Consider the following 13,424-nt stretch of genomic DNA (forward strand, 5'->3'; position numbering starts at 1 on the left):
ATAGATTTTTACATTTATTTGGACTATTTTAGTCAATCTTTATATTTTTACTAATTTAATATATATATATATTAAATAATTATTAAATTAATTATGACGTCATCACGATTCAACCTCAGTCTAACTTCAAAAATCTTGAATCTCTCCTTTTTATGGTTCTTTGAATGGTCTAAGTCTAAAAACCATTATCGTCCATTATCATAAAATGACTTTAATCTAACTATGAACTTTGCATATATTTCAAAAAAAAAAAAAACCTTGAAGGGTTCGAAGGATCTTCCATCCACAAGAATGAACTTTAATGGTTCATTTTGATTGAAGGAGAGGGAGAGGGAGAGGGAGTGAGAGTGGGAGTGGAAGTAGAGTAGAGTAGAGTAGATTTGGCCCAAAATTAGCCTATTTTCAGCCAGCTCTACTCTACTCTCATCCACTCCCCCTCCCTTCTCCTCAATCCAAATAGGCCCTAAGGAAGAGAACATCTTGAGGAGTCTTCGATTGAATAGTTAATATAACATACAAAGACATACACTTAACCCAAAAGACCTAATCCCAATATGTATAAACTCAATTATGTTATATTAATCATTCATTCATCTCATCATTATTCAATGTAGGACTCACTTACACATATATATCCAACAATCTTCCCCTCACGTGTGAGTCTATATTTCTCTGTGAGTTTTAAGACTTCTATGTGGGCCATGAACAAGTCTTGCTCACTCCCTCTTGCCTTATGGGCTTTTCTTCGATACCGTGTCATCTATGAACCTCTCATATGTCATTCATGGGAACCACATTTCAATTCCACAACTCATCCGTGGGAACCTCGTGCCAGACCATTATCCAGCACCATTAGTATTACTCCATTGTTGGGCCTTTTTTCCAAAATTGTATACATGGGTTTTATGGGCTTTGCCTTGTGCGATCCATATACTTGTGAGAGCTCCAAGTACACACACCTCATCACTGCTCTAGCTGCGAAATGGACCTTGATAACATTGCCACCTTGCCCTGCACCATTTGTTAGGGAGATAACACATAGGGGAGACACATTGAGTAGTTAATATATTATATAAAGACGCACTTAACCCAAAAGGTCTATGCTTAATGTGTATAAGTTCAACTATGTTATATTAAATATTCATTCTTTACATTATTATTTAATGTGAGATTTCAATCACACGTATATACCCAACATAGACAAGCTCCAAATGGAAGACATGCCAAGTAACATAAAGTTTGTAGGTACAACAAAATCTCATAACAACATTGTTTTGAGTTAAGGTGGGTTCAGATGTAATTGAGAATTTATTATCATCCATAAAGTGAAAAAGCATGTATTTAAATATCTAGTTATATTTGCTAGACTCTTAGAGATATTCATCACTGTACACTAGGGTATCCACGAGTTGGGTTTGTGCTCAACACAAACTCAATTAGATCACTTCAAGTGAGAAAGAACATAACTCACCATCAACCTTGAAGGAACCACGGTTTGGATGGCTCGGTTGGATTCAAGTTTTTTTGCAACAATCTGTCACTTAACCCAAAAGCCATCAAATTTCAAAGGAGGAGACCACCGTCAACCGCCGCATTGATCAGATCAGTCAAATCTTGGTTTTGGCCTAGTCAGATCTGTTATTTTGACGGGTATCCGTTAGGTTTGGACAACCGTACCACACACAACACTTGTTAATTTATCAATTTCATAAAACATAATTTGGAAATAAGACCAGAAAAATATCTATTGGTATAAGGAAAAAGAAAGTAATCTTTGAAAAATATAAAATTACATTAAAAAAATTTTATCCCATATTTTTTCCTACATCATTCATGGTTCAAGCCTTAAAGGATTCCTTATCATACATTGAGCATAAGTAATTTAACCTTTTATGGTGCAAAATTTTTAAGAGAATTAATTTTGAAACATAACGTGGAACACGCAACAACTTAAGATCCAAGTCTGATGAATCATGGAGGACAATTTTGTATTTCACTCTAATAAGCAAATGCTATGTTACTGTACCATAACGGTGAAGTTCTTGTAAAGAAAATAACAAAAGAACTTTATGTCCCCGATACTTTGCTAGAAGAGCAAGAAGAATAAAGAGGTAAAACAAACGTGGAACACGTAACAATTATATATTCCCGATACTTTGATAACGAAAGAACAAAAGAACTTTTTGTTCCCGATACTTTGATAGAACAGCAAGAAGCCAAGAAGAATAAAGAGGTAAAACAAATGCTAAAGCTTCCTTCTAATATAAAAAGCGAAGTTCTTGTATTGAAAAACCAAAAAACAAAAAAATAAAAGAACTTCGCTGACTAAAAGAGACTATAACTATAATGAGTTTAGGTTAAGGCTTTCGGACCCATTTGGGATGCAATAATAAACTAGTTTAATGCTTATTTATTTTTACTATTTGTAATTTTTACATGAACCACTTACTTATTTTATTCAACTTTTTTTTATTTTCTTACTATTTATGCTCACGATCCGACACCACATATTTACAATCATCTATCATTTATTGAAGAAATTGCCCCTTGCCCTGGGTTTGTGAAAAGAAAGTTTTAATGTAAAACAAGACAAACACTTATGATAAAATAATTTATATGTAATATAGGATATGCATGTTATATAAAATTGAATAATGCTACAGACACAAACCATTTTACAACATTTTTACAAACTGCTGATGTAGCAAATTCTTACTAGTTTAATACGGAACCATTGCTAACGTCACATTTTTACTTATAATAACTATTTGAAAAATGCTAAAACTACATCAGCAGTTTATAAAAATGTTGTAAAATAACTTGTGTATATAGCATTACTCTATAAAATTTAGGCTTGGATGCCAAGTTGTAAGCTTCACAAAACTTAATAAGGAAATTTATTTAATATTTTAGAGTACAATACTGTACCCACTTAATACCAAGTAATATATATGCAAATATATTCTAATCAAGAAAATTATTAGATATTTTTGGAGTATAGATATATGGTACTTCATTTTCTTACATGAACGGTGGATCTAATCATGATATTAGTTAGTTACTATAATGTGAAATGACCAAGGAAGTAATGCACTGTTGTATTCTCAATCAAGAAAACTTAATACCTACTCTTTTAATTCATTCTATGTTAATTATAAAATAATAGTTCACAGATTTGACTATAAAAATCCAAAAACAAAAATTCCAAATAAGAGGAAATTCTTAATATTTATTGAAAACCACATAATATATATGACATTCTTAAATCATAAAATTAAAATTGATCTCATACTTAAAAGTTCTACGGTGCAAAACCTTATGAAAATTTCGAAACATATCATGAAACACACATGTTCCACGAAACAGATCATGAAACACACATTCAATAGCTCAATAAGATCCAAGGGACCAAAGTTTGTGATGAAACAGATCTTAAAACACACATATAATAGCTTTTAAGATCCAAGTAACAAAAGTTAGTGGTGAAACAACGTGCAATAGCTTTTAAGATCCAAGTACCAAAAGTTAGTCTCAAAACAAATCGTGAAACACACGTACAATAGCTTTAAAAAAATGTCTCCATTTTGTATACCGTTACCTACTTTAATTTATAGTAGACAACTTTAAATTTAAAGTGCCAAGTTCTCAACATAAAACAATTATTCCTCCTTTATTTTCTCCATTCTTGGAATAAAAATAATTATTCATAGTTTCCTTCTCTTTCTCTACAATTTTTATTTTTCTCTTTCAATGGCTCAATAAAAAATTTCGATACAGCTGTACGTGTGAGTGTTCCATTTGACGTTCAACCACTGACAACCTATCATATGTTAATTTTTTTTTTCTTATAAAGTAATCAAAGTATTATCATTCTATATAATATACAACAAATCTAGCCGTATAACATTCGTTCCATGAATTAAATGATAATAAATTTAACCAATTGAGCTGATTGAGACTACAAATAAAAGTTTATAAAGAAGAAAGTAGTCACAAATCTTATAACTTAATTGATATTTTTTTTATGTTTCTAATAAAAACATTATTCTCATTGTATCTATTGAATTATCAAGAAATAAATAAAATAAATACTAAGAGTCAAATTGAAGATTTTTGTTCATCTCTCTTGATCCCTTCCCCTATGGTTATTTATAGCCCAATAACTTATCCACATTACCAGCATTGCTAGGCTTATTCGTACATCAAATATATTTGGTCATTGTTCACAGTTGTGAGAAAGAAAATGGCAGAAAATAGGGCGAAACAAGATGATGAGCTCGCCATCGATTTGTACAATAATACAATGACAGGTGAATGGGGGAAGGTTGTTGAGATGTATGAGGAACACCAAACCAAAGCCATTTCCGCCAGGATCAACACGTCAGGGGACACAGCATTGCACGTAGCTGTGTCCATTGCCCCAGAAGATATTGTACGTAAACTTGTAAGTGTAATTACCAAGGTTTCGGTGTTCGATCTATGGATAAAAAACAATATAGGGAATACCCCTTTGCATGTGGCAGCATCAACGGAGAGATTTTCCGTATGCATAATCCTTGGTCAAGCACTTTGCGATTCTCATGATGAGGTTCAAGATTTGGTGCTTAAAAAATTATTTCATAACAATTTTGGTGAGAGCCCTCACTTCTTAGCCACTTCTCATGGTCACAAAACAAACTTCCTTTGTCTCCAATACCTCTGTCACTCTCCCGATTCGAACCCCGGCCAAAGCAATCCCTTCTACAGAAGAAAGGATGGTGAGACTATCCTTCACTGTGCCATCAGGTGGGAGCATTTCGGTGAGTATATATTTTGCTAAACTTTTTTTTTTTTTTAAGTGAGCTAAAATCTTTTGACAAAAGCAAATTATAAATTAATGTAATATTAAGTTATTATATTTGTAACAAAATTCTAGAAAATTTTGTAACACACTTGTGAGTCATGACTATAGTCAAATTGGGCAACTAATGGAATACTGTTGAAGGGTATTTAACTATTGTGCTTCACAGATTTGGCATTTGAAATACTTAAACTGGACGATAGTCTTGCTTATTCTGTGAACGAGCATGGAATCACCCCTCTGCATCTCCTAGCAAGTAAGCCTTCGGTCTTCAGAAGTTGTTGCCACCTTAAATTTTGGGACTGGAAGAGCGTCATTTATCATTGTAAGTATTACTCAATTGTCTAGCTGCAAATCACAAGCTTTCTTTAATGGAGGATATCTGGCTGAGTTCTACATACATCATGAGTACTCCTGTTTTGCTAAGCGTATATATAAACATCGGGACATTTTTTTTGTTTTTCTGAAAAAAACGTCGGGACATATGTATTTAATTTTTTATCCGTACTTTTAAATCTTATATATATACACCAAAAATAAAACTAACATTTATGATTTATTCAGTATTAAAAAAATCTAAATAACAGAAAAAAACCCAAAATAGTTATTTCCTAATACATTTAAACTCAGCGCTATTCATGATCTATCAAAATTAAACTCCATGTTTTTTTTAAATCCCGAAATATTTATGATTGCTTATATATTATATGCTATAATAATTCCTCTTTCAATGTATAAAATTAAAGATTCCGATAGAAAGTCATTTTATTGCGAAACCTATTTTTGACAACTTCATGACTAAAATGTTTCTTTTGTGGTTGTAATAGAAACTAGAAGAATATATACAAGCATAATCACTTTATAGATAAGATTATTGATTAATTTGTTGGTCTTTAACAATCATTAGCACAATTCAAAAATATTTCAAAATTTTTTAAAGTACAAATGTCGAACTACATTATGATCATAATGGTGATGTTCCATTTTCACTACTAATTTTTTTTCATAATATATGAAGTATTACAAATAATCTATGAAGTCTTGTAGTAATGTTGTTGTTGGGTTAAGATAGCTTGACTCCGATTAATTAATTCAATTACCCAATTTAATTAATTAAGTTAAATTGCATGTAAATCGTGAAGGCATCAGTAAATCACCAATTAAACTAAATGCAATATAAATTAAATTGACACAGTAATTTGTTGACAAATGGTGAAAATTTCTCGTAAGACAAAACCCCACCGAGTGATTTTAAGATCACTATTCTCAAGAATCCACTAATCAATAATCAAGCGGTTACAAGTATAAGAAATCTTACCACTACCCTAGCCTATCCCAAAATACTAACTTACAGTTGAACATTTACTTCAATACCCAATTAAACTTGATCTTATAATAGCCTTCTTTCCCTTGATGTACAAATCTTTAATCTATGACTAACCTTTTTACACGGATCTCAGTACGTAACTAACTTCAGCAACTTAAATGAATATTGTTGGCCACAAAGTTCTTCACTTCATCAACAATAAAAATTAGGAAACACTTAATTACAAAACCCTATGGCGTACAAATGCAGTAGCTTCTCACATAAAAATAAAAAATAAAGTCTTGGTCTCTATATCTGTGTATGATGGCTCTTAAAATAAGCCTTATATATGTCTAGGGTTATGAGGAAAAAAAAAAAAAGTAAACAAATACAAAAGCTTTGGCCGAATTTCAGATCTGGAAAACTAAAAATCATAATTCTCGATAGATCAAGCTTCTATCAAGCCATCTATCAAGCTTCTCATTTAGTCTCGATAGCAGTATCTGTCGAGACTTAATGAAATAACTTTTCTTCACTTGTTTCTTGGATTAATTTTTATGTCTTTAATATGAACACTTGATATGCTTGAACAGCATATTTCTTAATATATTAAACCCAACTTAGATCTACCCAATCACGAGTAAAGTGTATTTTGTCAAAATATTAGCCAATTATATAGAATTATGGCCCTAACAATTGCCAAGTAATAATAATAATAATAATAACCCAAACATAATAAATAAATAAATAATATAAAGCCAAACACAATAAATAATAAATAAAAAGGAAAAAAAAAAGCATAAAACTAATCTTTAGGTAGAGTCAGACAACACGACAGCAACCAAATTCCAAAATCTAGTATTTTTAATTTTGTCCCAAATAACAAACAATCAAAGTTTCCTTTCAAACACAAATATGGTTGGTCACGTGGCTATTTTAATTTGTTTTGGATTCTTTGGGTTGAACTTTCAATTTGATTAGAAGGGCCAGTTTTAATTTTGGAAGAGTAAGATACATATTTTTTGGATCAAATTTTAAATGTTATATATTGAATTATTTATACATTACACCATGGAAAAAATAAAAAAAAATAATAATAATTTTAAGGGTCATATATATCACCCATGTCTTATAGTAGCTACGGCATTTTATACATCTCTCATACATCAAATTAATGGATTAATTATTTCGATTTATGTCCTACGTCGCCCATCGTTATCCTTTGTTGTTGTGTGAAAGGTACATGGGTTAAAGAGCTGAAAAAGGAAACTACTACTAAAGAATTGATTAGGTCTGTGGAAAGTGATCGCGGATCTTCCCGGCTCAAATTTCAAAGGAGATGCCAAGAATGTATCTATCCCATTTGGAAAATGGTTCGGGCCGGTATGAACTGAATCTTTTTTCTTTACTTTAAAACTAGATAACATGATATCAGGGCAACTCGAAAATGTTTAGATGTACGCTAGAGAAGTGAATTTTTGTAGCATCATTTACGACTCTAGGTTTATCAAATTCATGCAGTTTCTTCTCCAATCATTCATATCGAGGTACAGCACTAACAAGGACATTTGCAATATTGTGCGTTAACATGAATCAAGTAAATAAAAAACACTTTTAAATTTACCAACTTACAGTTTACTAGGATGAAAAATCCTAGTCAATATATGGTAATCTCGTACGTGCTAAGTGAATATATCCACCAACTCAACATGCAATCCAACATAATATGTGCAGTACTTTATGTTATTATTTTTCACGATTCGTTTCATCTCATATTATAATTTCTGCAGACATTGTCTCCTTTATAATTTTCAAGTCCCACCACCCTTAAAACTTGTTTTTTATATTAGTAATCAGCAAATGGACAATAATCATAGCTCATTACTTGCTTTAAGACATCATTCTCTATTCCTCTTAACTAATTGGTCTCCATGGTCATTATGTGCGCAAATAAAGATACCATGTTTATTTGAATTGAAATTGTGACTTGAGATCATGATTTTAATGTAAATACAAAGTATATGTATGATTGTGTGCAACAACCAGTGTACATTAGTACTTACCCCCCAAAGATAATACTCGTCCAGCAACAGAAATAAGAGGACAGCTTAATTCCTGAAGGAATGGACCACCCAAAGCTATGTTCTCTCCTTCTCAAACTTAGTCTTCTCTTTTCATCACGTTTATGTAAGTTCACGTTTTCGACTTCTCTTTGGTGCCGCACGCTTGCGGGTAGGAAGAGAAAAAACTAAAACCAAACACTCTTTACAAAAGTGTTAATTTCTTTTTTCTTTCTTTTTTTAACCCTTTGTTTTCCTCTTTTCCCATTCAAGCAAAAAAAATAAATGAAGATTTACAAAAAGACCCAAGATTTATATTGCCATAGACCTAGTTAATTTATTTTATGTAAAAGTCTATAATAAAATTTTTAAGGGACTCGGATGATTTTGATATTATTAAAAAAAATTAACTTTTATATTTACATATAATTATTTTTATTTTAATAGTATTATTTTATATATATAATTAGGTTTATTAATAAAATATTATCTTTATCGGCATATAATTAATACTTTTTATAATTATATATAATTTTTAATTAATCTATGCATGGACATATTATTAGTAATGTATATATATATATATATATATATATATATATATATATATATATATATATATATGTAAGTGCACAATTTGTACCCGAACCCAAAAACAAGTGATAGGCTCAGGCCCAAAGAGCATTATACAATGAAATTTGTAGAGTATGAATTTGAAACCTAGGTTTGGGATGTTAGAAGTTAATCAACAGGCTAGAATGCCGTAGCCTATGCAAGTGATAGATGAATGTGACAGGAAAACCCTCTTCGGACATAAGCCGAGGACAATTTGTATAGCATTTCTTTCTCTAAGCAAAATATTACAATTTTTTAGTTTCCAAAAAAAAAAAAGATCCTTCTTTCCTCTCTCGTCTTCTTATATCCTTCTTCTTCTTCCTTATTTCATCCACGTGTAACACAAATCTTCCTCTCAGATACTTGTCTCATCCACCACCTTCTTAAAGTCTTCAAATAATAGCTGGAAGGAAGAACTCTATTGTTCAGATGTCATTTCTCCATTAATGCGGCCAAGGAGGTAGATGTAGGGCCTTTAATGCGGTGGTAGCAGTTTTTTCCTCAGATATTTTTCACACGTTCTTGCTTCTAAGGGGTGCTTGGATCACACCTTTACCCAACAGATCTTCCAGAATTCTGCCTCTAAACTGTTTAGCAAGTCTCAGGGCCTTTACTGAGTCTGTCCGAGGAGATACTCCTCCTCGGACAACTCCTCGGACCATTATAGTGCAGACTGACCTGTGGGCCTAAAGACCTTGATTAAACAGACTTGTGCCAACTAATCAGGCCCAAAACCCGAACGTTTATTTTAGCACTTTTACCCCCCACAATATATATATATATATATATATATATATATATATATATATATATATAATATTAGTGGATACCAATTACCAATCACATATATTATCTTAGCTTCTTTTTAGCACTTTCTCAAAAAGTAAAAGGGAAAATTCAAATCAATTATCGTGATTTATGGATATATCATATATGTTTTATAAAAATATATTATAAATGAGTAATGTTAATTCTATTAGCTTACCTGTTTAGAAATTTTTTTAATTAAAAATGAGAGGGCAAATTATACTCCCCTCTCTTGAAATTTGGAGAAATGATACTCACTTCTGAACCTGAAAGGAAAAAATACTCACCTGCATTGAAGTTTGAAGAAAATGACACTCACCCCAAATCTAAAAGGAAAGACACTTCACCTCCCTTGAGCTTCGAAGAAAATGGCACTCCTTCCCCTTTCCCCCTCTTTCATTAATATTACAGAATATTCCAAATTTGTTTGGGTTGGGTAAATTTTACTTAAATGACATGACTGGCCACTCATTACTTGACTATAAAAACTATTTTATCTTGTGATTGTTAAGCATCTAGACTTAGCTTTGTTAGCTTTGTTAAGCTGTTTACGATACTTAGCTAAATATGTTTGATAGCATTAATTGCGGGCTTTTTCATTACTTTACTGAACACACCTATTTAAATCTTCTCAAACATCCTGCTTTTGAATTTCAATCGTGCCGTACACACTGATCTTGTTTTACTAGCACTACTAAAAGCGAACCCATGTGATTCTTCACTACTTCTTTTGTCACTTAAATCTCTACTAAACAAGCTCTAATATTTTGGATTACTTTTGAACTAATTTTAATGTTCTTAATGTTGCTGCTGGAGGCTTTGTTCATAACCCACCTCTTATTTTATTTCACTTAGTAATTACATTATTTTACTATTTAAAGGGAAGCAAAATAGTAGTGGTTAATGGGTGAGACATTGGCATGAGTTCTGTACTAAACAAACCTCCACAAAATTGATTCTAACGTATCAAAGCACGACACATGTTCAAGCAACAAAAACACCTCCAAACAAATATTTTTTGAAGATAGGTTGAAATTCATTATTAAATCTTTTTTTTTTAATTTACACAAGATTGTTGCCCAACAAAAATACATTGTACAGAATGATTATAACTTCAACATATACAGCAGAACCCAAAAACCATCAAAAAGCAGTGTTGATTTTTTTTTTTTTTTTTAACCCTGGTCTCCTCTTTCCTTAGTTTCTATAACGTTACTTTTCTTTCTAGTGACTATGAGATGCAGGGACTTACTAAAAAAGGAGAATAAAAGAGGCGGGGATGAGGATGTAGAGAGTGCCGAATCAGCACAAGAAGGTGAGAAATGCATACTGTATAAAGCGAATGTGAGTTGTAATTGTTAGAAAATCCCAAATCAGTTGGTTTGGGACTTAAGATGGGTTTAGTTCTTAGTTGGTCCTGTCCATCTATTAAATTTTTGGGTTTAATGGTTTTCAAGTACTGCTAATGCGAAAACTTATATGCGCCACTTCCCTTGTTATTTGCACATTATAATCTATAAATAAATAATTGTGTTTTGTACAGGACCCCATGCTCGTAGTGAAGCTGAGGAATTTCAGAGATGTTTTTCCAAGTACTCTGGCTTTCTCTTTCATTTACGCTACAAAATATCATTCATTTCGGGCTATAAGTTCATTCATGATGTTCTAAAAGGTATTCACATTGCCACTATATCAGATAATCAGAGTACCTACTTTCGTTTTTTCACCCTCTAACCATATAACTATACCTATGTAAACTAATATAGGTATATAATATATTTTCCTTTTTTAATAAAATTGTTATTTTTATGATTATAATAAGGTATAATGACGATAAAACGGAAGCACGTACATTCGGTTAAAATAATGGAAATATTAATCGAACGTACAAAAGGGCAAAATAAGTACTTCAACTTCTCAAGCGGGAGGGATCCAGGGCAAACATCCTTGGTGTGGAAGCACCAACAGGAACCATCCGCAGTCCAGGCAACGGACGCCAGTGCCACGGCTTCCAAAACTGACCAACAGCATAAGAGCAATGGAACGGAAACTGGTTTAGAAAAGAAAGGGAATGAAAAAGGTAATTTACTAATCCCCATCTCCTCCATACATAGTACATGAACTAGCTTATTTAAAAAGAGACATGTAGGGTCCGTTTGGATAGAACTTATTTTGCTAAAACTGAAAATTGAAAATTGAAAACACTGTAGCAAAATAATTTTTAAATGTGCAAATAGTACCGTGTGACCCATTTTTAATGAAAAAGTGGTTGAAAAGTGAAGTTTATGGGTCCGTGAACAATGCATGAATGCACTGTTCACTGCTGAAAAGTCAAAACATACGGCTGAAAAAAAAAAAAAAAAAAAAAACTTGAAACATGCAAAAGCTCAAAACCTAACGCAGAAACGTGTATCCAAACGAGCAAGTAGTAGATCTATCTGAGTTAGTTATACATATAAACCATTATTAAATCTTTTAATTGTAATTAGTACTTTTAGGGCTAAATAATAGGAATAAAGTTTCTCTCTATATTAGTTTGGAAATAAAGTCGTCAAACTTTTTATATATCTCTTTTTTGGGTATGGATTTTGAAAATCTAATCGTTAAATTTCATGTTCCTTGTGTTCTTAACATATATATATCAAATTTCATTCAAATCGGATGTTATTTACTATTCGATCAATAAACATATTTTCGATACGCAATTTTAGATCACAAAAACTTGAAATTTTAACATTTTTTTGATGACATAGCAATTAATTTTTTATCTTCTTGAAATTTTTCAAGTATGAAGAATGTAATAAAAACATGCAATCCAACAGTTAAATTTTTAAAATTCACATTCAATATAAAAATATATAAGGAGTTTGTAAAATTTCTCTCCAAACTAGTTTGGACTTTAGAGAGAAATTTTGTTCGGATAATAGTAAATACATATAAATAATATATGATATGATATGTGTTCAACATTTGATTCTACCCTTGTGTTATTTGCAGGAAAGGACGAAACGCCTAAAATGGAAAAGATAGAGACGGCCATATTGCTTGCGGCACAAAATGGTATCACAGAAACGGTCAAGAAAATACTTAAAGAGATTCCAATGGCCATTAATGTCAAGAGCGAAGGTAACAACATTGTGCTTTTGACCGAGAAGAACAGGCAACCGCTGTTGGCTTTACAAAGCCTTAACTTAAATTTTAACAAAATACTCACAAGAAAGAGAATAATGAAAATTTTATTAGAGTACTTCAAACTCACAAACAAATATATCAAGCTACTGCCTTGAGAGTTCACTACAATTTTTTCTCTTACACACTTTCACATCATACATCTATCAAAAGACACAAATGTCACGAAATGATAATAAACACAAACAGTTATGGAAAAACAAAAGACACAAACAGTTATGAGAAAAAAAAAAAAGACACAAACTATTATGAAATATTGAGAGGAATCTTTTGGTTTAACACTTCCAACACTCCCCTTTAAGCCAAAAGCATCTTCACACCAAGCATTGTCTTCAATCTTCTAAATCTATCAACTGGTAAGGCTTTGGTAAAAATGTTTATTTCTTTTTCTTCTATATTGCACTTCTGTTTTGCAATATTGGAGTTTCACAACTTTCTGTTTCACATAATCTCTCAAGAAATGATACTTCATGTCAATTTGTTTACTCCTTCCATGTTGAACTGGATTCTTAGAAAGTTCTATGGCAAACTTGTTATCCACATAAATAATTATGGATTCTTCTTGTGGATGATCGAATTCTTTTAATAAATTCTTCAACCATATTGC

At 31.6% G+C, this 13,424-nt stretch overlaps 1 protein-coding gene and 1 long non-coding RNA gene across 2 annotated transcripts; both read left to right on the forward strand.

Moving 5' to 3' along the window:
* The first annotated feature begins 4,243 nt into the window (after window positions 1-4,243).
* On the forward strand, window positions 4,244-5,188 carry LOC142612521 (uncharacterized). Its single transcript, XM_075784605.1, has 2 exons — window positions 4,244-4,799; window positions 5,010-5,188. The coding sequence occupies exons 1-2, from the start codon at window positions 4,244-4,246 to the stop codon at window positions 5,186-5,188; spliced, it is 735 nt and encodes a 244-aa protein (XP_075640720.1).
* A 6,072-nt stretch (window positions 5,189-11,260) lies between these two features.
* Window positions 11,261-12,720, forward strand: LOC142612983 (uncharacterized). The gene is made up of 3 exons (XR_012840209.1): window positions 11,261-11,300; window positions 11,451-11,708; window positions 12,626-12,720. It is a non-coding gene; the product is annotated as an uncharacterized LOC142612983 (long non-coding RNA).
* The last annotated feature ends 704 nt before the right edge of the window (window positions 12,721-13,424 follow it).

The sequence above is a fragment of the Castanea sativa genome, chromosome 10, assembly GCF_040712315.1.
Source record: "Castanea sativa cultivar Marrone di Chiusa Pesio chromosome 10, ASM4071231v1".
Taxonomy (NCBI): Eukaryota; Viridiplantae; Streptophyta; class Magnoliopsida; order Fagales; family Fagaceae; genus Castanea; species Castanea sativa.

Excerpts from the sequence above, each read along its gene's own strand:
- LOC142612521 (XM_075784605.1), top strand. The coding sequence starts at position 4,244 with ATGGCAGAAAATAGGGCGAAACAAGATGATGAGCTCGCCATCGATTTG. Across the intron at positions 4,800-5,009 it reads CATCAGGTGGGAGCATTTCG|ATTTGGCATTTGAAATACTT; the intron begins GTGAGTATATAT and ends TGTGCTTCACAG.